Source organism: Dasypus novemcinctus, chromosome 1 (genome assembly GCF_030445035.2).
Source record: "Dasypus novemcinctus isolate mDasNov1 chromosome 1, mDasNov1.1.hap2, whole genome shotgun sequence".
Taxonomy (NCBI): Eukaryota; Metazoa; Chordata; class Mammalia; order Cingulata; family Dasypodidae; genus Dasypus; species Dasypus novemcinctus.
The window spans coordinates 116,561,619-116,583,899 of NC_080673.1; the positions used below are offsets into that span (position 1 = coordinate 116,561,619).

The 22,281-nt window shown below is 39.0% G+C and overlaps 1 protein-coding gene and 2 pseudogenes across 3 annotated transcripts in view; 2 read left to right on the top strand and 1 right to left on the bottom strand.

The window, feature by feature from the left end:
* Positions 1-18,248, top strand: part of KLHL8 (kelch like family member 8) — an 84,283-nt gene extending 66,035 nt beyond the window's left edge. For all 3 annotated transcript variants that reach the window (XM_058295820.2, XM_058295829.2, XM_071215622.1), the window contains 2 exons: positions 15,531-15,732; positions 15,970-18,248. In XM_058295820.2, coding sequence (XP_058151803.1) covers positions 15,531-15,732; positions 15,970-16,093 — 326 coding nt within the window. In that variant the 3' untranslated portion in view covers positions 16,094-18,248. The remainder of the gene's footprint in view (positions 1-15,530; positions 15,733-15,969) is intronic.
* LOC139437173 (eIF5-mimic protein 2 pseudogene) lies at positions 428-12,664 on the top strand (annotated as a pseudogene).
* LOC139437261 (SIN3-HDAC complex-associated factor pseudogene) lies at positions 13,459-14,450 on the bottom strand (annotated as a pseudogene).
* Positions 18,249-22,281: the final 4,033 nt, after the last annotated feature.

The following is a 22,281-nucleotide window of genomic DNA, read 5'->3' on the forward strand; positions in this document are numbered from 1 at the left end:
TGGGTTCAATTTCCAGTACCTCCTAAAAAAAAGAAAGGAAATTCAAGTTGATAGATGTTACTAGAATAAAAAAATTTTTGAACTATTTAAAAAACCAGAACTATAAGACTTTACAATACCAATAGTGAACCCTAATGTAAACCATGAACAAAAGTTAATAATACTGTTATAATAATATTCTTTCATCAGTTGTAACAAATATACCACACTAATGCAAGTTGTTAATAATAGGTAGTAAATGGGAACTCCGTATTTTTTATTTTCTGTAAACTTACAACTTCTCTTTATTAAAAAGGAAAAGAAGAATAAACTTTATCCTAGTCAGTTCCAAACAGATGGCAGAAGAGAGTACGAAGGGCAGAAGGGGCCTGCCCACCTCTTCTACCCTGGACCTGGAGGGTGATATGGCTGGGGCTTTGCCAGCCTCATGGTGTTTGCCATTTTCAGTTTTCAGAAACTGTTGGCGCTAGTCTTGCTGCTTATGTGCACCTGTGGTTATATCCAGTCCTTGGTACCCAGCCTCCTGGACAGGAATAAAACTGATGGTCGGGTATATTTTGGAAGTGTGACATAACTGTTGAATGGAAGAGTCCTTCTGTTGCAATATGCTGTATAGTGATGGCCTTTGGTATCCTCTTCATACAGTAGCTTGGGAAAATGCCAGATTTTAGTTGCCATCAGATTCCAATAGGAAAAAGGATTTATCTGTAGAAAATAACAGAAAGAATTTTGTTTTAAATGAGGTACAGGAGATTGAACCCAGGGCCTCATACAAGAAGGCACTCAAACACTGAGCTATACCCATTCCGCTGGTTAACCCTTTTATCTCTGAACATTAAATGAGAAATTTCCAGCTGCTGTTCTCTACTTTTATGTTATTGGACTAGTGTCTATACATAAATAATTAAGATGTAATCAAACCTGAAGAGTTTAATATGGTGGTAACAATCAACATCAGTACTGTCACTGCAATATTACATTCTGCAAGTGTCTTTCTGTTTTGTCAGACACCAATTTTTAGTGAGGTATATCTAAGGCATATAATAGAAAATAAAATTGGCACATTACTCAGGTTCCTTTCATTTGATTTGGAAACAATGAATCTTAATAATATGAGACCTTTTTTTCCGACTAGCTTTTCACTGGAAAAAGGATCCATTTATATTTGTAAGAATTGCATTCATATTTAATAATAACACTTGCTTTTCTTCTGGCCACACCATTTGAATATTGACCATGGTACCTCTACTCTTTTTTTAAAAATTTCTAATAAGACTTAATTTATTCAATACCATATTGTATGTTTTGACTATAAATATGCAACCATATAAAAAGCACGAAACAGATTTGTAGATTTCTAATATATTAGAAATTTACATACTGACTACATGGAGTATATTCTACAGGCAAAGAAAGGCAGAAGGGGAAAAAGAAAACTGTGGTTGAGGTATAGTAAGAAATAAATAAATACAGAAGTAGAGATGATCCATATTATATATTCTACCACCAATACGGCAGTCAAAATGTACCAAAAAAAGCCATTTCAAATATAACTCAAGAGGAAGATGGCTATGACTAGGACACTTGTAATACACTTCAATGGATGTGGGAGAGCTGACCTAACTCACTGTGTAGTCTGTGCATTTGGTGGCATGTAGCATGAAGGTTTTTCCTAAAGGAAAGGAAAAAATATAGAATCTTAAGTTTAGATTTAGAACTATAAAACTATAAGGTGCTGTGACAGTTTAAAGCTTTTGTGAATCCCAAAAGGATCTTGTTCTTGGAATTGATCCATTTCTGTGGGTAGGGCACCCTTTGACTGGATTGAATTCAGTTGAGGGCTTTAATTGGAATACTTCAGTGAGACATGGCCCAGAGTATGTCTTGGCCCACTTGCTGGAGTCCTATATAAATGGGAGAAACATGAAGAAGACACACAGAGAAAAAGAGCACACCATTTTACCTGCCATGTGAGAGAAGGCCCCAGGATCGCCTGCAGCCCTAGAAAGACAGAGAAACCCTGAGAGGCTGAAAGTAGGACTGGAGGCTGGACTCAGTGGAGCAACCAAAACCGAAGCAACAAATCCTGGAGGAGAGAGGAGAAACTTGCCATATGCCTGATTGCCCACAGCTGAGCTTGGGGAGAAAGTGAGCCTGGAGAAAGCAGAGATCAGCCACTGTTTTGCCTTGCCATGTGGCAGGAATCCAGGACCACCAGCAGCTGACCTTTGGTGAGACAGCATCTCTGATGATGCCTTGATTTGGATATTTTCATAGCTTCAGAACTTTAAGTTTCTACCTTAATAAATTCCCATTATAAAAGCCAACCCATTTCTAGTATTTTGCATTGGCAACCTTTGGAAACTAAAAAGGTACCTATAAAAAGTGGCTTATTCCTGGAAACACTTATTCACCATTGGTTGAAATGTCACATGTTGCAGCTACTGTGGAAGTCTGTTTGGCAGTTCCTAAGGAAGTTAGAATTAGATCTTCCACATGACTGGGCAATACCACTACTACCATATATACCCAGAAGAACTGAGAGCAGGGACACAAACAGACATCTGCACACTGATGCTCACAGTGGCATTATTCACAGTTTAAAGAAGTCATAAAGCATGTGACAACTTGGATGAACCTGGTTGACTGAAGCAAGCCAAACACAAAAGGACAAATATTGTATGATTTCACTGTTATGAACTGAATAAATTGAGCAATAGCTAGAATAAAAGTCATCAGAAAATAAAATGTTAGAGAATAGAAAACTGGGGTTTAATCTAGGCAAAATTGTTAAAAAGGTTGTTTGTAAATGTATGGAAATGAATAGAAGTGCTGAAAGCACATTGTACTGTTTGTAATTAGCAGCACTAATATATGGGTATGGTAGTGATTGAAAAGGAAAGTCTAAGTTCATGTTTATCTCCAGAAGGAAAGCTAAAAAATAAAACATGGGACCGTAATAGCATAGCAAATCTTCTTGTGAAAAATAAGTATAGTTTATAGTGCATACATAAGAATATTTTTTTTCTGAAACAGAACAAATGTACATTAATGTTAATAAATGTTAATATCAGGGTGATATTTGGGCAAGAAATACAGCCAAAGCAAACTATGGATAGTAATGTATATTAATATATTCATAACCTTCCAATAATGGTAAAAATGGAAGTATGCAAAGTGAAAGAAACTAGACAAAACTACTGCATATTGTTTGTCTCCATGTATACAAGATGTAAATACAAATAAATTATAGAGACAGAAATAGATAAGCAGTTATGCAGGAGAAGGATAGATTGAGTTGTGACTACTAAGGGGTAGGGTTTTTGTTTAGTTTGATTTTGGGGTGTGGAGTTTTTTTCCTTTCTTAGTTTTTCTTTTTTTGTGTGGAGTAGTGAAAATGCTCTAACACTGATTGAAGAGATGAAAGCACAGCTCTGTGACTATACCAAATGCCATCACCTGCATACTTTAGATGGATGTATGAATTATGAATGTTTCAATAAATTGATTTTTAAAGCTGCTCACTCCTTATAGTTATTAATACTACCTAATTTTTTAAAATCCAGTTTTAAAAATAAGCACCGAGTCATGTTTTTAAAAGGTAGGCAAAAATGCTCCTCCCTCATGAAAAGTCTAACCCAGTCATTGTTTTTCCTGAAATTTTAGAAATGAAGTAGTGAGAATACTTTGGTTTGGATTCAATTGAAAGCTTTGAATGGAGATTTGAGAACTGAAATCTCCATTTCATCGTTTATCACCTAACATGTTAATATTCAGAAACCCTGACAAAAAGAAACCAAACCAGAAACCAGCCCACTCAGCATTAACACATACCTCTGTACTCCTCGTAGAATTTTACTTTAAATATAGTAAAAAGGAAAACAAAAAAAAAATCTATTGTTTTAAACAAGTCAAACACCCACTCTACACAGATAAAACCTTCACAAAGGTCAACTGAAGTAATCCAGAGCTAAAACTGAATTGTGCATATTTTCAGCGAATTCACCAAACAGTTATATAGCACAAACAAAAGTCAATTCTATACACACTCTGTCAGCCTCTAAAAACTGTGCCCCAAGAAGCGTTAACCTTTGTTGTCTGCCATCTTGAGGACTTGCTCTCTTTATATATCAGACAGTTAAGATTTTTAATAGTGTGTATTCTCTACCATGTGGTGATAATGCTTTGGTACTATTCATATAGAATCACTCATTCTAAAGCCTTTCCATTTCCCAGGAGGAGCTTTGATTCTGTTTTAGCCATTTCATGTAATTACAATCTATATCAAATATTAATATGGAGGGAGGTGACACAATGCAACATATACAATCAAGTTACCTCTCTGTATATTTAATTACTTTCACTTTCAAGATATTTGCACCAGAAACCTTAGTCTATCCCACTTAATATTTCAGTACTATAGATTTGAATCATCAGAATTTGGCAGGTCCTTAATATTTCGAAATTATTAACAAATACCTCTAGGGGCAAGTCCATGTTACTGAGTTATGGCAAATTTACCATCATGAGGGAAAACAAGTATAGCCAGCTATCTTTAAAAATGCCCCAACCACTGCTTCTCAAAATAGAAAAGACTAAAACTACATATGGTTTATCATATAGCAAATCACATCTCTGTCCCCTGAAATTCCCCTAGTTTCTTTCATGAGAAGGGGATTTTTAAAAAAGACTTAAAGAGCACTTTACAGTAGCATTAATATTAATGTTAAGTACACTTTTCTTTTTCTTTTAGTATGCTAGGCACTAGCTTCTAGATCACACAAAAGGTTACATTAAAAATTACAGGAGAGGGAAGCAGCTGTGGCTCAATCAGTTGGGCTCCCGTCTACCATATGGGAGGCCCTGGGTTCACATCCCAGGGCCTCCATCCCAGGGCCTCCTTGTGAAGGTAAGCTGGCCTGCGCACCACCGAGAGCTGACAGCCCATGCAGCACAGAGAGCTGGTGCCGCAAGATGACGCGACAAAGGGAGACAAGCAGATGCAGAAAAATGGGTAGAAAATGGATACAGAGAAGAAACAGCAAAGAATGGAACAAGTTGCAAGGGAGGAATAAATAAATAAATCTTTAAAAAAAAAATATATATATATATATATATAGGAGAGAACCAGCAGGATGGCAATGCAGTAAGGAGCTTCTAGAGTCAGTTCCTGCTACAGGGCAGTTAGTTTAAACCCAGAGCTATCTGGAGCTAGCTGAAGCAGCTATTTGGGCTCTAAGAGGTCAGAAGAGCATCCTGCAACATCCTTGAAGGAATGGAAGAGGAGGCTGCCCATCTGCAGAGAAGACTCGTAAGTAGAGTGCTCCAAGCCATGGAGGCCGGTGCCCATCCTCCACTGGAGGCACAAGGTGCCTCGGGAGCTGTTCTGTGGCTGGAATTGAAAGCTCCACTTCCCAAAAGCGGGGGAGGAAGAGACGGTTGGGCACCAGTTTGAACTACTGATGAGTAAATTGAGGGGGCTAAAGTATAATCCTAAGATCAGCTAAAGATTGAACTTGTTCAAGTCAGAAAGAGGCTGGTGGCTGCCACCTGAACTCCATGCCTGGCATGAGGGGAAACAGGGCAGACTGGAAGATCACAGTGCTGGTGGGGACTGGCTTCTTTCCATCCAGATCAGATTGCAGCTCTAGCCTAAGCCCCAGCCCCACCTCCAGGAGGGAGGAAGCTGCGGGGACCTGTGCCAGCCTCTCTGGGAAATTACCAGTCAAACCAGAGGCTGGTGATTGTCCTACTTTGGCAGCACAATCCACCTAAGGAGCTGTTCTGTGGCTGGAATTGGAAGTTCCATTTCACAATAACTAGAGGAGGAGACAGCTGGCCACTGATTTTGGCTACTGATTAGTAGACTCAGCTGGCTAAGGAATAACCGTAGGAACAGCTGGGGTATGAATCTGTCCAAGTTGGAAAGAGGCCAGCGGTCGCCATTTTGACTCTGCCTCCAGCATGAGGGAAAGCCCTTCTAACAGAAAATCACAGTGACAGTAGGAACTAGATTCTTTCACACAGATCAGCCGGTAGCCCTAGCCTAGGCTTCAGCCTCACTACTGGTAGGGAGGAGGCTGCTGGACCTTGCACCAGCATATCCAGGTAACTGCAGGTAATTTGACTGGCACAGACTGAATAATTGGAAGTCTACTGGGGCAACTGCAGTCATCTTGGACTCGCACTGCATAGATTGCTGCCCACACCTGCAGCTCCATCCTCAGGCAGGGGAGGAAGGGACATGAAGCTTCATCAGTCTCTCTGGGCAACTACAGACTAGGCCTGCACAACGTGGATTATTCCACATAGCTGTGACTGTCCCTACTCCTGGCAAAGGAGAACTGGGAGAAGCTTCATCAGTCCTTGGCACAATGAGGGCAGCTTGAGCCCCCACCATTTATAACACCAGCTACATCCTTGGCTCCTACTGCACAACCAGCAAGGGAGAAAGGGCAGAAAGCCCTAAACTAAAGAGAAAAACTGCACCCAGAATAAATACATCTAGTAAGCCATATGCCAAGACACCAAAAAAAATTACAATCCAAGCCAAGAAACAGGAAGATGTGGCCCAATTAACGGAACAAGATAAGCCTCCAGATGACATAAAGGAGTTGAGACAACTAATCATAGATGTTCAAACAAATCTCCTTAATAAATTCAATGAGATGGCTAAAGAGATTAATTAAGGATATTAAGACTTTGGATGGGGAAGCAGACTTGGCCCAGTGGTTAGGGCATCTGTCTACCACATGGGAGGTCGGCGGTTCAAACCCCAGGCCTCCTTGACCCATGTGGAGCTGGCCCACGCGCAGTGCTGATGCGCGCAAGGAGTGCCGTGCCACGCAGGGGTGTCCCCGCGTGGGGGAGCCAAACACGCAAGGAGTGCGCCCTGTAAGGAGAGCCACCCAGTGTGAAAGAGAGTTCAGCCTGCCCAGGAATGGTGCCACACACATGGAGAGTTGACACAGCAAGATGACGCAACAAAAAGAAACACAGATTCCCGTAGCGCTGACAACAACAGAGGTGGACAAGGAAGAACACACAGCGAATGGACACAGAGAACAGACAACTGCAGGGGCGGGGGGAGGGGGGAAGGGGAGAGAAATAAATAAAATAAATCTTTTTTTAAAAAAAGACTTTGGATGAGCACAAAGAATTTGGAAGCATGCATGGAAAAATAGCAGATCTTATGGGAATGAAAGGTGCAATAAAGGAAATTTAAAAAACATTGGAATCATATGATAGCAGATTTTAGGAAGCAGAAGAAAGGATTGGTGACCTTGAAGAAATGGCCTCTGAAAGTGAACATACAAAAAGAAGATGAAGAAAAGAATGGAAAAACTTGAACAAGGTCTCGGGGAACTAAATGACAGCAAAAGACATGCAAACATACATGCCATGCGTGTCCCAGAAAGAGAAGTAAAAAGGGGCAGAAAGAATATTTGAAGAAATAATAGTAGAAAATTTCTCAACCCTATTGAAGGACATAGATACTCCCATCTCCCATCTGAAAAAATCCAAATAGACCAGCTCTGAGACACATACTAGTCAGAATGTCAAATGCCGAAAACAGAGAATTCTGAGAACAGCAAGAGAAAAGCAATGCATAACATATAAGGGATACCCACTAAGCTTAAGTGCTGATTTCTCACCAGAAACCATGGAGGCAAGAATACAGTGGTGTGATATATTTAAGATACTACAAGAGTAAAACTTCCAGCCAAGAATCCTATATCCAGCAAGATTGTCTTTCAAAAATGAGGGCAAGATTAGAATATTCACAGATAAACAAAAACTGAGAGAATTTATAAGCAAGAGACTGGATTTTCAGGAAACACTATATGGTATACTAGACCCTGAAGATTATATCAATAAAAGTAACAAAGTGTCAAAAGAGTGGTGAAAATAAAATATGACAGATAAAAGTTAGGAATAAACTTAACCAACAATGTAAAGCATTTACATTCAGAACACTGCAACTCAATCTCAGCAGAAATTTTAAAAGGCCCAAATAACTGGAAGAACATTCCGTGATTATGGATTAGAAGACTAAATATTATTAAGATGTCAGTTCTACTCAATTTGATATACAGATTCAAATCAATCCTAATAAAAAGTCCACCAGCATTTTTTTTAATTGAAAAGATGATTATCAAATTTATTTGAAAAGGTCAGGGGTTCTGAATAGCTAGAAACATTTAAAAAAGAAAAGCGAACTCTCATCTCCAGACTTTAAATCATATTTTCTAGCTAGAGTGGTAAAAGCAGCATGGTACCGACATAAAGACAGACATATAGACCAATGGAACCAAACTGATGGTTCAGAAACAGACCCTCACATTGTATGGTCAAGTGATTTTTGACTAGCTGTTAAATCCACACAGCTGGGGCAGAACTGTCCACTCAACAAATGGTGCTGAAATAACGTCTTCTATCCATACCCAAAAGAAGGAAAGAGGACCCTTATCTTCTACCTTATCCAAAAATTAACTCAAAATGTATAAGAAACCTAAAAATAAAAGCAAAAACCATAAAGCCTCTAGAAGAAATTATAGGAAACTATCTTCAAACCTTGGTGATAGGTGGTGGATTCTTAAAGGAGATAAAAGGAGAACTGAGATGGACCACTAATGTTTAATGTATGTAAAAGTTTTAAATAGCTTTACTGTAAAAGTGTGGAAATGTATAGAGTGGATGGTAACACATAGTGAGTAACAGCTAGTTTATAAATGGGTATGTGGCTGAAAATGATAGTCTAGGAATGTAAATGCCAGTTGACAGAATGCTAGGGAATAATCTAGGAATTGAATAACACAGTAAACCCAGAGGTGGATGAGAATTGTGGTTGGTGGTACAGATGCAAGAATGTCTTTTGTTAGCTAGAGCAAATGTACATCACTATTGTAGGGTGGTGGGAATGTGGAGGAGCATGGGAAAAATACAACTGAAGTGACCTATGGACTGTGGTTAGCAGTAATAATGTAATATTCTTTTATGCCAAAAATGTACTGTGTTGATAATGGGGCAGTATGGAGAATGTGTGCCAAATGTACACTATGGACGTGGTAACAATTGGGTGATTATTTTATAATCTGTAACAAATGTTCCACAGTGTCTTGTGTTGATAGAGTGGTTTTGTTTGGGAATTCTGCACCTGTGCATGATTGTTTTGTAAGTTTACAACTTCTATCATGAAAATATATTTTAAACATCGTAATAGGGTGGGTGGGTGGGGAAAAACACCAAATATAAGAGCTACAATTAGTAGTAAGATTTTGACAATATTCTTTCATAATTTGTAACAAATGTCTCATGACAATACAAGGTGTTGGGACCCTTGAATGATGTTATGCATGTTTGCTTTGCAAGTTCACAACTTTTACTATACACTTATTGTTTATGTATGTTCATATATAAATGATATAAATATAGTAATAGGGTGGGTTGGGGGAAAATATTTTGGTTAGTAGTAATACTTTGGCAATGCTCTTTAATCATTAATTAAAAATGCTTAACAATAATGCAAGATATTGATGTTAGGGTGAGATACAGGAGTCGTGTATGATGTTATATATTTTTGTATTGTAAGTTCACAACTATTACTATACACTTATTTATGTATATTTATGTATGAGTGATATACTTCAATAAATTAAAAATATTGATTGGTTCCTATATAATAGGAGACTCCCATATGCCCCGCTCTCCACACCCCCCACTTCTTCCAGATCAACAACTTCTTTCATTAGTGTGGTACATTCATTGCATTTGATGAATGTATTTTGGAGCACTGCATGTATTATAATTTACATTGTAATTTACTCTCCCAGTTCATTCAGTGGGTTATGGCAGGATATGATGTCCTGCATCTGTACCTGCAATACTGCTATACTGAATGACAGTTGTCATTCAGGACAACTCCAAGTCCCAAAAATGTCCCCATAGCACACCTCCTTTTCCCTCTCCCTGCCTTCAGCAATTCCAGTGGCTCCACATCAATGATATAATTTTTTCCATTGCTAGAGATAACAATAAGTCTATAGTAGAATACCAGAAAGTCCACTCTAGTCCATGTTTATTCCCCAATCCTGAGGACCCATGGATGACAATGCCCACTTCACCTTTCAATTGAGAGAGGACTTCAATCCCAAATGACTGATGGATGGGACTCCCCTGCCCACAGCTGTAGACTCTCTCAGTTCCTTGGTGTGGTGGCTTACCATCCTCACCTCCCTGTCAGCTGACCTGGGTAAGTCCAACAAACTGGAGAGTAGGTGCTGCAACTCTACTGAGGCTCAGGGCCCAGTTGGCATGTGGACAGCCCATAGATTCAAGTCTTCTGGGCATACACCAACCCCAGCACCAACCACAGGTTCAATAAATGGGACAGAAGAGGCATGTGTAGAGAAGTCATATATGAGCCCAACTCCGTCACACTCGGGCACAAATTCCTAAGTAGGGCCCATGGGCAAGGCACCAAACTTCAGAGCCATCTGCCATGACCATACAACCTGGGTGTCTCTGTAACCCTCAGGAGCACCACTACCTGGGGTAGTATCTACTTTTCTTTGCCTTAAATTTGGTGTCTTTTATGAATAATCAAAAGCAGCAAAAGCCAACATATCAGGCCAGCATTATAAAACTAGGAAAAGAAATGAAAAAGAGAGGTTTGACCCTACTCCGTTTTAGGACTGTGTTATTCAAGGCCTAACTGAAACTGGTCCTGATTTGGAAGCAGTAGCAAAGTTTCTTGGTGCTTCTGGAGCAACACTTGATTACCATCAATTTTCAGAAATACTCTTTGACGACCCAGTAGCTGGTGGAATGCTGACTGTTGGTGGTACACTGGCAGATGACATGATGCTTTACAGAAGTCTGTGTGTTTACAGCACAAGAAGACCGAGAGACCATGCAAGCATTTGCTCAGGTTAATCAGGCACTACAAATACCTGGAGAAAGGTTTTGAAGATGAAGTTTAAAAAGCTACTGATACTGTAGTAGTGATGTGGAGAGGGTGGCCACAGTGGCTGCTGATGGTCGGGAGAGGGAAGAAGAGATATGGGTTGGGGCATTTTCAGGATTTGGAGTTGTCCTAGGTGGTGCTGCAGGGATGGATGCTGGACTTTGTGTGTCCTGTCATGGCCCACTGTGGGGAGAGTGTGGACTACAATGTGGACCACTGTCCATGTGCTGCAGCAGTTCTCCAGAATGTATTTGCCGGTGCAGTGGATGTGCCACAATGATGGAAGAGTTTGTTGATGTGGGAGGGGTGGCATGAGTGGGGTAGGGAGTATATGGGGGACCTCATATTTTTTTAATGTAACATTTAAAAGAAAATACAGAAGAGGGGAAAAAAAGCTACTCATGTTCTTAGAGTTTTTCAGAGTAGGAAGGGAACAAGCTGGCTATGTTGACTCCTGTTCTTCTGGCTAATGGGACACTTAATGCATCCATTCTTAATAGTCTTTATAATGAAAATTTGGTTAAAGAAAGGGTTTCAGCAGCTTTTGCTGTAAAGCTTTTTAAATCATGGATAAAAGAAGATATCGGGAAACGGACTTTGGCCCAGTGGTTAGGGCATCCGTCTACCACATGGGAGGTCCGCGGTTCAAACCCCGGGCCTCCCTGACCCGTGTGGAGCTGGCCCATGCGCAGCGCTGATGCGCGCAAGGAGTGCTGTGCCACGCAAGGGTGTCCCCCGCGTGGGGGAGCCCCACGCGCAAGGAGTGCGCCCATAAGGAGAGCCGCCCTGCGTGAAAAGAAAGAGCAGCCTGCCCAAGGAATGGCGCCGCCCACACTTCCCGTGCCGCTGACGACAACAGAAGCGGACAAAGAAACAAGACGCAGCAAATAGACACCGAGAACAGACAACCAGGGGAGGGGGGGAAATTAAATAAATAAATAAATCTTTAAAAAAAAAAAAAAAAAGAAGATATCAATGCAGTAGTACACATCTTTGGAAAGTCAGAATGGATAATAGACTAGAATTTTTCCTGCCAAAAAGCAAAGCTTCGATCACTTCACAAAGTATTTTACAGAGGCAGGCTTGAATGAACCTTTATAGTATGTTTGGAATCAGCAAACCATAAGGAGCTCCCAAAAGAACTTCAAGAACAGATGTTTCATGGTGATTCGTTTAAGAATATTATTTCATATGTCAAGGAGGAGATGAAAAAAGAAAAACAGTGTCCCAGAACCAGTTGTCATTGGAATAGTCCGGTCAATTGTAATGAACACTGTGGAATGAAACGAAAGAGCGGAGTTTGTAGCAGAGCAAGCCATCAAGCACTTGGAGCAATACAGCCCTTTACTTGCTGCCTTTACTACTCAAGGTCAGTCTGAACTGACTGTTACTGAAGATTCAGGAGTATTATTATGACAACATTCATTTCATGAAAGTCTTCCAGAAAATGGTGTTTTTTCTAAAGCTGAAGTCCTGAGTCAATAACCCATTCTGAAGTGGTATAAAGAGGCACTTGTTGCAAGGGGGTGAAATTGTCTTCCTTGAACAAATGAAAAAGCTTGTAGAGTGGCTGAAAAATGCTGAAGAAGAATCTGAGTCTGAAGTTGAAGAAAGTGACTGAATTTTGAAATTACAACCTCAGTAAAGCAAACAGGAGTTGTAGATAAAATGTCATGTCTCTTATGTCCTGGTTCTTATATCTTCCTTCCTCCCTATATCAAGCATGATACAAGGACTTTAATGGCAAAGTTTATTTTAACTGTTTCTATGGTTACTGCAAATGTTGTGTTTAGTTTCTAAAACCATTTTTTAAATAGCTACGGAAGCTATAGATTTGAATCTAATGTTGCATCTGTCTTTTCAGTTATCTTCTTTTTTTTTTTTAAAAGATTTATTTATTTATTTAAATCCCCCCCTCCCTTGGTTGTCTGTTCTCTGTGTCTGTTTGCTGCGTCTTGTTTCTTTGTCCGCTTCTGTTGTCGTTAGCGGCACGGGAAGTGTGGGCGGTGCCGTTCCTGGGCAGGCTGCACTTTCTTTCGTGACGGGCGGCTCTCCTTACGGGGTGCACTCCTTGCGCGTGGGGCTCCCCTATGCGGGGGACACCCCTGCGTGGCAGGGCACTCCTTGAGCGCATCAGCACTGCTCATGGGCCAGCTCCACACGGGTCAAGGAGGCTCGGGGTTTGAACCGCAGACCTCCCATGTGGTAGACGGACGCCCTAACTACTAGGCCAAGTCCGTTTCCCTCATTATCTTCTATCTCCTGTATTTTCTACTGTAATAATGCAATTTAAGGTGTTCCACAGTGAACCATTTACTTTATTCTCTGTTTTCTATATAAACAGTTTTCAAGATATGATTTGGTTAAAAATTTGTTATAAAAATTCTGTTTTCAAATTAAACTGTAAAAAAAAATAGGGACACTGTTAGCTTTGTTGTATTTCCAAAATTATTATTATTTTTTTTGTTTCCCCTCTACTTAAACCTCAGTCATCACTTCTGAGCGGAGATGGGTAGAGGTTCTGGCCCCTGCTCCTCTGGCTTCTCAGCAGCAGTTAGTTTATCCAGCAGCAAGGATTGAATAGATGTGTGTCACTGAGGACTTCCCCCAAACTGCCTTTGTAGAGAATTCCACAGCATATTTTCTGTCTTTTCCAGTATGTGAGAACAGACTGGTGTTCTGTTAGAGCCAGAAGCCATCTCTGTATTGGAGCCATCATCTGACTGGTTACTGTAACACGGAGATTGGGCTGGGGATGCACTTGAGCTGTTACTGTGATCATCAGAATTGTAATGTTTAAAATGCAGTTTACCATCTGGTTGCTTTTTGTCCTGTTTCCAATAGAGTTTTCACTTTCTTTGGTTTCATTGTAGTCTTTAGAGTACAGTCATCTACCACATGATTCCAGGTTTTTTGTTGTTTTTTGTTTTTAAACACTGCTAGCAGCTTCTTTCATCTTTTCACAAGCAGGACACAGGCATTGCAGATATCTCCTGAACGAGTCTCATGCAATCCAAAACAGCTCTGGGAGTCCTTTTCATAGCTTTTACTGTCAGTGAATTGAGAACTGGAAGACTTAGCCTTGCAAATACAGCAGCGCTCTGTACTTTGGTACATCTTTGGCTTGTGAAAACTAAACAGCTTTTCTTCTGGGCCGTAGCCTTCCAAAAGTACCCATTCCACATGCAGTTTTCCTGAGGTCCAGAGTGCATGCCAGACCAGCCCCTATCCCCGCCCCGGTGCTCCCTCCTCAACTGCCTTGTCTAGCCAGAGTCCTCTACTCTTAACAAGCTATAGTAGTTTGTTACAGGTTTTTAAGCTATTTAAAATAAACCTATGCAGTTCTTAAGGGAGGGAAATAAAAGATGTGACTTTGAGTGTTACTGGAAAAATGTTGATATTTAACATAAAAGAGTTTAGATTAGCCAACCGGTATAGTAGGCTTTGAAATTTCTAGTTACGTACAGGTAATTGTTTTAAGCATAGTTTTGACCAGCTAGCTGTCTGTCTCTGAAAAAGACTACATTTTTAGGATGAAAAGAGCAAAATAGAACAATTACCAAATAGAATGATTACTCATTTAGGCTGAGATGGAGCATAAAAAGAGACACTTTTTTTTTCTGAGGTACTGGGTCCAGGGATTGAACCCTGGACCGTGTAGGCAGGAGACTGGCGCTCAACCACTGAGTCACTAGGCTTCCCTAAGTTGGCTCCCCATCTTTTTGCTCCTTGTTTTTGCTCCTTGTTTGCACATTGTTTTGCTCCTTGTTTGTTTGCTTGTTGTTTTTTGTTTGTTTTCTTTAGGAGGCATCAAAACTGAACCCAGGACCCCCCCGTGGGAGGCAAGCACTCAACTGCTTGAGGCACATTCCTCTTCCGAGACACATCTGTTTTTAATGTTAAAATAGCAGTCTCTATATTTAACTATCACAAATATACTAACTACATTATTAGAATGAGCAATAGAAAGGACTCATCATCCAAAATATGTAGCATAAAGATAAAATTTTGGCAAAAGTTGGTGAGAATTCAGTAGTGGTCTACCTACCATCCCTGTAGTTATACTGGCAATTATAGTATTAAGGGGAAAAATAGAAAATTTAACTAACATATCCTAGATGTGTCGTATGATTTAGTGTGTTTTATTCTTTTATCAAGTCCTCTTACTGTTCAAAAAATATATATACACATACATGTATACAGAGAAGAAATCCCAGTACTGTCTTGCTTGCCCCTAGGAGCAAATTATTAGGAATCTTTTTTATTTCTTTCTTTTTTCCAAATTTTATCTGCTTAGATACATGGACTCCAATTTTTCCCACTTTAAGATTTTTAATCCTAATAGCTGAAATACCACTTAAATTATCTTCAGTTGAATTGTAGAAAATCTGTAAGAGTTGTTATTGGTGGCAGTAGATAGGTGCTGAGATGAGTATTTTTTTTCTAATTTTCCCTCTTTTCTAAAATGATTTTTAAAAATTGGATTGTAGAAGCTCTTGAATTGAGTTTTAATAGTTAATATCCATGAAATGTAATGCTGCTTTTCAAATATTTATTTACATAGGTGGTTTTGATGATAATTCTCCTCTGAGTTCAGTTGAGCGGTATGACCCTCGAAGCAACAAGTGGGATTATGTAGCAGCACTTACCACTCCCAGGGGTGGAGTGGGGATCGCAACTGTGATGGGCAAAATCTTCGCAGTGGGTGGTCATAATGGCAATGCATACCTAAATACAGTGGAAGCATTTGATCCAGTGTTGAACAGGTAATTTACATACTTTCTCTATGCTTTAATGGGTCTTCCAGTAATAGGTTATTCCAGAGTGCTAAAATGCTGCTGAGTGTACTTTGTTAATATAAAACCCTTAGGATATCTTACCTACCTCTAATAGCTTGCTGTCTTTCAAAACCAGTCTTACAATAGGGAGATTTTTATGTTTGGTGTTTTGAGTAAAGCATGCTTTTGTTTTAAGATAACATTTTTTTCCCTCTATCTTTTCAGGTGGGAGCTTGTTGGATCTGTTTCTCACTGTAGAGCTGGAGCAGGCGTAGCTGTGTGTGCCTGTTTAACTAGCCAAATTCGAGATGTAGGTCATGGATCCAGTAATGTGGTTGACTGTATGTGATTTGAATTCCAACCACCTACAGTTTAGTCATATCTGAGGCAAGAAAGAAAACCCGGATTGTGATATTACCATCTTTGACCAATTTTGACTACAGCTAGAGTTTTATTCAAAAGTTGACTGTTGTAGTGACTAAATACACCTTTTTTAATAGTAGCTGATGAATTATTCGTAATAAAATTAAATTTGATAATTCTTGCTTTAGTAAAAATGCAGTAGTGAGGTAAGACTGTTTAATCCAAAACTGTACCTCCTTTGAAAAATGTTTAAAATAGTGCCAAAACCTTGAAATCCACCACCACCCTTTTTAAAAACTATAAATTTGTATGATGAATCAAATGTAAAAATGAGTCATTCGGTGAGTTTTACTTTTGGGGTCTAAGGGTATTAACTTCAGGCAGTGGATCTTTCCTAGAGGGGGATTAGAACCTCTTCAACACAGGGATATCCAGGTACATAAGAGACCTGTTCCTTCTGAAGAACATTTCTACTTGGTGCTGATGAATATATGCCTTGCTTTTTCCTAGGTGGTTGATTTTCCATTTATTGGATATTGAGAGAAGTAGAAAAAAATGGTTCATCTTCTTGAGTACCACTTGGCTGTATTTTCAGAAGCTTATGACAGTGTTACATGAAGGCCTTAGTTTATGTTTGAATTGTTAGGACACCAAAAGACCTAGTTGAACTAATTCCATCTAAATGAGTCTACAACTTTCCTTTTTCCTTTTTTCCTGTGAAAGGATTTGTTTCATAATATGCAAAAATTGAGCCAGAGGGAGCATTAGAGGAGAAGGCTTTTGATTTGATGATATTCTAGTGCCCAATTGAGAGACCTTGAGAAGCAAGGGTGGGGGTTGTGTGACACCTTAAAGAGGGAGATCTGAAAATATCTGTAATTCTCTCCTCTTTGATTTAATCATTTGATTTTGAATTGGAGGTTTATTATCTATTTTGTTTTTTGCCACCATCTGGTTTTTACTAACTGTATAAAATCTAGATTTATTTATAATAAAAAAGGATGCATTTTTACCAAATCTTTATATATTATAGTTTCCAAATTAGTTGAAGTCCATTCTTAACCAATAAATGATATTGTTGATAAAAATAGAGAAAGATTGAAATTATTATGTTTCTAGTTGTGTATAGTATCTTCTGGGTTTATTTATTGAGCTTTAATTGAAATTGCTTCTGCACATTAATTTGAAGCCAGGGTATTGACACATATACTGACTTAACAGCGCTTCATAGTTTTAAAATGGCCCATTAGTTATATGTATTTATTTTTATAAATATTTAAGAATATTAAAATATTCTATTTTCTATTTGCAGTGCAGTTTGGCACCTCTCTTCGGGGACTTCCTCAATTTTCCTTTAGTCATGCCTTAGAATTTAGTGTACGTTCCTGCTCGTCAGCCATCTGGTTCATAAGGAGCCTGGGGCAGTGCAGAACACTTTACCTGCTCAGCCCTGGAGTTCACTGAGTGTTAGCTCTGGCAGTCCGTATTATATGGGAGCCTCAGCTTGTCAGTACTGCAGGACAAAGCCACATTACAAGAGCCAGTGCCTCTGGGTTTATCAAACCAAAAGAATCGTAAGAGAGCCCAGGCTGGCAGATAAATTTCCCCAAGTATGCTAGTTTTTGCTATCAGCCAAGTTCTCTGGTATAACTATAACCATATTTCAGTCAGTCTCCAAAGTATTTACCTCTATTGCACTTAATGGAGTGGCTTCAACTGGTTTGATATTGAGAATAATATCAAGACTTGGCTTTAGCAGTTTATTTCTTATACCTAATGGAGTACTTGTACAATAATGCTTGTCTAGTTGTGGTTAACAGTATGTTGTATTTATTTTCATGAGAGGGAATCTTGATCTTATTGTTTCCTAGAATTATTTAAAATGTTTTTGCTCCTTAATGTATTTCTGCTTTTGTTATGTACATACAGTTTTGGGGCATAAGGGTATTATATTTTTATTTCTGGTTTATACTATATAGTGGCCAAACATACTAAGTTGATACCATAGTCACCCATAAAATGCAAAATACTTATAAGATCTGAACTAAAGGGAACATATGGTTGCCTGTTACATTATGTATGGCAGTCAGAAGCATAACCTTCGTGGACCTGACAACAATAAAAAAAGCTAAATACCACAATCAATATTCACAGTTTTCTTTATTGAACAAAAATCATTCTTTAAGATATGAGATGGGAATCAGGCGGGAGAAACCACGGAGTTGAAAGATGATTATATTCATAGGGATGAGAAGATGAAATATTAAAAAACGATGATTACTTTATTGTGAGCCCAATCACTTTAACCTCAGATGTTAACAGCACCTACCAAAAAGTGATAAAATAGAGCTAAAACACTGGAACTGTTAATGGAAAAAAAAGAATGAAAATGTATATATTATTTCCTCAAGAAGTATTTCTAGGTGATTTTGTGTGATTCTCTCATATAGTTGTTAAAAGCTCTGCTTTATATTGCACTGCTACTTTAAAAACAATCATGGGTACAAAAAAAAATACACACACACACACAAAAACAAATTACTTGAGGTAGCGGATATGACTCAAGCAGTTCAGTGCCTGTTTCCCACATTGGAGGTCCTGGGCATTGGTTGATCCCCAGTGCCCCTTAAAAACAAAACAACAAAACAACAAACAAACAAATGAAAAACAAAAACCAACTCAGGGGAGCCAATGTGGCTCAGTGGTTAAGCGCCCCACATATGAGGTCCTGGGTTCAATCCCCAGGCCCTGGATACCTCAAAAAAAAAAAAAAAAAAAAAAAAAACTTGCTACCATCTTTGACTAATTTCTCTGTATTCTTATTTAACTAGTTGATTATTTTTTAACTGTTTGAATAGAGGTTATACTTCCTGTAAGGAGTATTATTCATTCTCTTAATTCCCAAATGCATTCTGAATTTACACGGCTGTTAAATGGCTATATAAGGGTTTGCTGAAATGGCATAAACTTGAAAATTTTCTTTGACCCTTTCCCACCATCTCTTGATGATAAAGGAGTGCATTTAGAATCTAATTCACGTTCTATCAGTTAAAAATGTTTTCTGTGATTTCTCAGACCAGCCTTTTAAAGAAATTATTACTGGAATGTTATTAACTCTGTCTCTCTGTTTACAAGTGTCAATAAACTTCTCTATAATATCTTCTTAAAACCATTTATACATTTTCATAATTCTGTAGCAAAGCAAAACAATAAATTATAATATATACTACCTAAGTAGTGAGATCAAAGAATTAGGTTCATACCAGTGCTATTTATTCAAATTGTATTGAGTGTATCTGTTATAAACAGGAACTTCTTTCTACAAGTTCTAACATTGCCTCTCAGTATTTGATTGCTATTTTGAATCGATGCAAAACTATGTAATTGTCTTTTCTGTTTATTTACCATCCCTCAAATACAAAATTAATTTAGTACATTGAAATATTTTCCTCATGTAAAAGAAAGATTTTTGTTACCCTTATCAAAAAGTAGGTTAAAAGCAACAGATACAAGTAATTTCATTAATCTTAATGACTGGTTAAGCAATTGCCTCTTCAGTAACTGTACATTTATACTCTATAAAAATAAGATTATTTATGCAGTAAGATGAATGTTGTCCTTCTGAGTAGTAATCTTGTGAAGCTGTGGCTTTTTTTTTAAGCATTTTCACTGTGATGGTTAAATTCATGTGTCAACTTGGCTGGGTTATAGTGTCCATTTGTTCAGTTGTTTGGTCAAGCAGGCACTACCCTAATTGTTACTGTGAGGACATTTTGTGGATTTAAGTCATTCAGTTGATTGCATTTATGACTGATTACATCTGCAATCAATGGAGATTGGCGTCAAAAATGAGAGAAGTCTCATCCAATTATTTAAAGGCCTTAAATGGAGAACTGATGATTTCAGCAGTTAGAAAGAATCTCTATTTCTACTTGAGCCAGGCAGCTTCTCCTGGGGAATTCATTGAAATCTTCACCAGAGTTCCCAACTTGCAGCTTGCTGTAAAGAATTCAGACTTGCCAGTCCCCCATGGTCACATGAGCCAATTTCTATAATAAATCTCATAATATATATGTTTGTGTGTGCATGTGTATCCTGTCAGTTCTATATCTTTGGAGAACCCTGACTAATACAAATTTGGTTCCAAGAGTGGGGTGCTCCTATAAATACCTAAAAATGTAGAAATAACTTTGGAACTGGGTAATGGGCCGAGGTTGGAAGACAGAAGTGGCTCTAACAGGGATCCTCCCCAGCTTTCAGGAAGTGAATTCCCAGGGGCCAGGGCTCCATGCTAAGGTTTAACTGAACAACCCTTTGCAAAAGAGGGTATGGCTGAATATAGATATTAGGACTGGAAATCTTATCTAGGAAAGAACTGTGGAAAGTCCTATTGCCTGATGGTTCGGACCCACTTGCGTTGCACGCCAAGCTGATAAGGCTTTGCAAAATTTGTGTGCGTAAAACGGTTGCCAACTTGGACTGAAAGGAACAGAGAAGGGACAAATTAAAGGAAGAATGATTTTAAGGGCAGAATCATGGAAGTAAAGGTGTCTGAACAGACAAGATCTCGGATCAAGAGGGCAGGTCTACGCATGTGTGTGGAAAGGGTGGGTCTGTCCCTGCGCTTAGCAGAAGGCCACCTGCTCTGGTGCTTGGACGGGTTGGTTTGTGCACTCTGTTGTTCAGGGAGTGTGCTGTTACCTCAGTTCTTGGAGACGGTAGGGCCTGTCTCTTCCAGATAACCTGGCCACCATCCCCTTGGTTACAGAGTGGGGCCTTGGCCCCAGTGTTCTGAGAAGCATGGCTGCAGAGTAAGCACTTAGAAAAGGTACGGCTGCTGCTTCAGCGGGCCCAGAGGACAAAGATCGACAGACTCGTACTTTGAAATCTCATAATAATCTGCCTGCTGGGTTTTGGACTTGGACCTCTGACCCTGTTTTCCTGCCAGTTTCTCTCTTCTGGAATGGGCATGTTTATCCTATGCCTGTCCCACCATTGATATTAGGAGCAGTAACTATGCCTGTCCCACCATTGTTATTAGGAGCAGTAACTTGTTTTCAAGGTTTTATAGGTCCATAGATGGAGAGGAATTCTGACCCAGGATAGACCACAGTCTTAACGGATTTTGTTGAGACTTTGCACTTAAATTATTACTGAACTGGCTTAAGGCTTTTAGGATGTTGTGATGGAATGAATGTATTTTCCATGTGAGAAAACCATGTCTTCTTGGAGTCCAGAGGGCAGACTGTTGGGGATTGAATCATGCCCCCCACAAAAGGAATGTTCAGGTCCCAACTCCTGGTCCTGTGGGTGTAAACCCATTGCAAACAGGATCTCTTTAAGACGTTACCTCAGTTAAGGTATGACCTAACTGAATCAAGTTGAGATTTAATCCGGATTCCTGGAGTCTTTATAAAGAGAGTGAAAGTCAAACATAGAAGCCACAGTGAGCAAGCCAGAAGCTGGAAGTCAACAGAACTTGGAGGAAAAGGGAAAACATTACCACGAGCATTGCCATGTGACAGAAAAGCCAAGGGACCCCAAAGATTGCCAGCCCACCGGAAGATACCAACTACATGAGGAAGCAAACCTCTAGCCTCTGAACTGTGATCCAGTACATTCCTATTGTTAAGCCAACCACTGTATGGTATTTGTTGTTATTTGTTGTAGCAGCCAGCAAACTAAAATATTGCCATTGCTAAAAACATCTGAAAACTTGTTTTTGAAATAGCTTTACAAGTCCATTTATTAGTTACCCAAAAAATTAATTTCATCATAGTCATACCGTACTTTTGACCTGAATCTTAATTTGATTTTGAACTTGTGAACTTTATTCATCAGACTCGATTCAACATATTTTATGACTATTTCCACAGGTGAAATCTACCCTCAAAGAATTAAGGTTTTCCTTAATTGGTAAAACATTTCTCAAATAGTGAAAACTTCTTGGGCAGCTAGCATAGCTCAGTGATTGAGTGCTGGCTTCCCACATACAAGGTCCCGGGTTCAATCAAATCCCTGACCCCAGTAACTTGAAAAAAAAAAGTGAACAGTTCCAAAGAAGATTTCTAAAATCACCAAAGCAGTAGTAACATCAGTAAAGTAAGTGTATAGCCTCTTGAAGGAACAAGCTTATTTAAATGTTAAAAAAAAAAATTAAGTCACTTATTATCT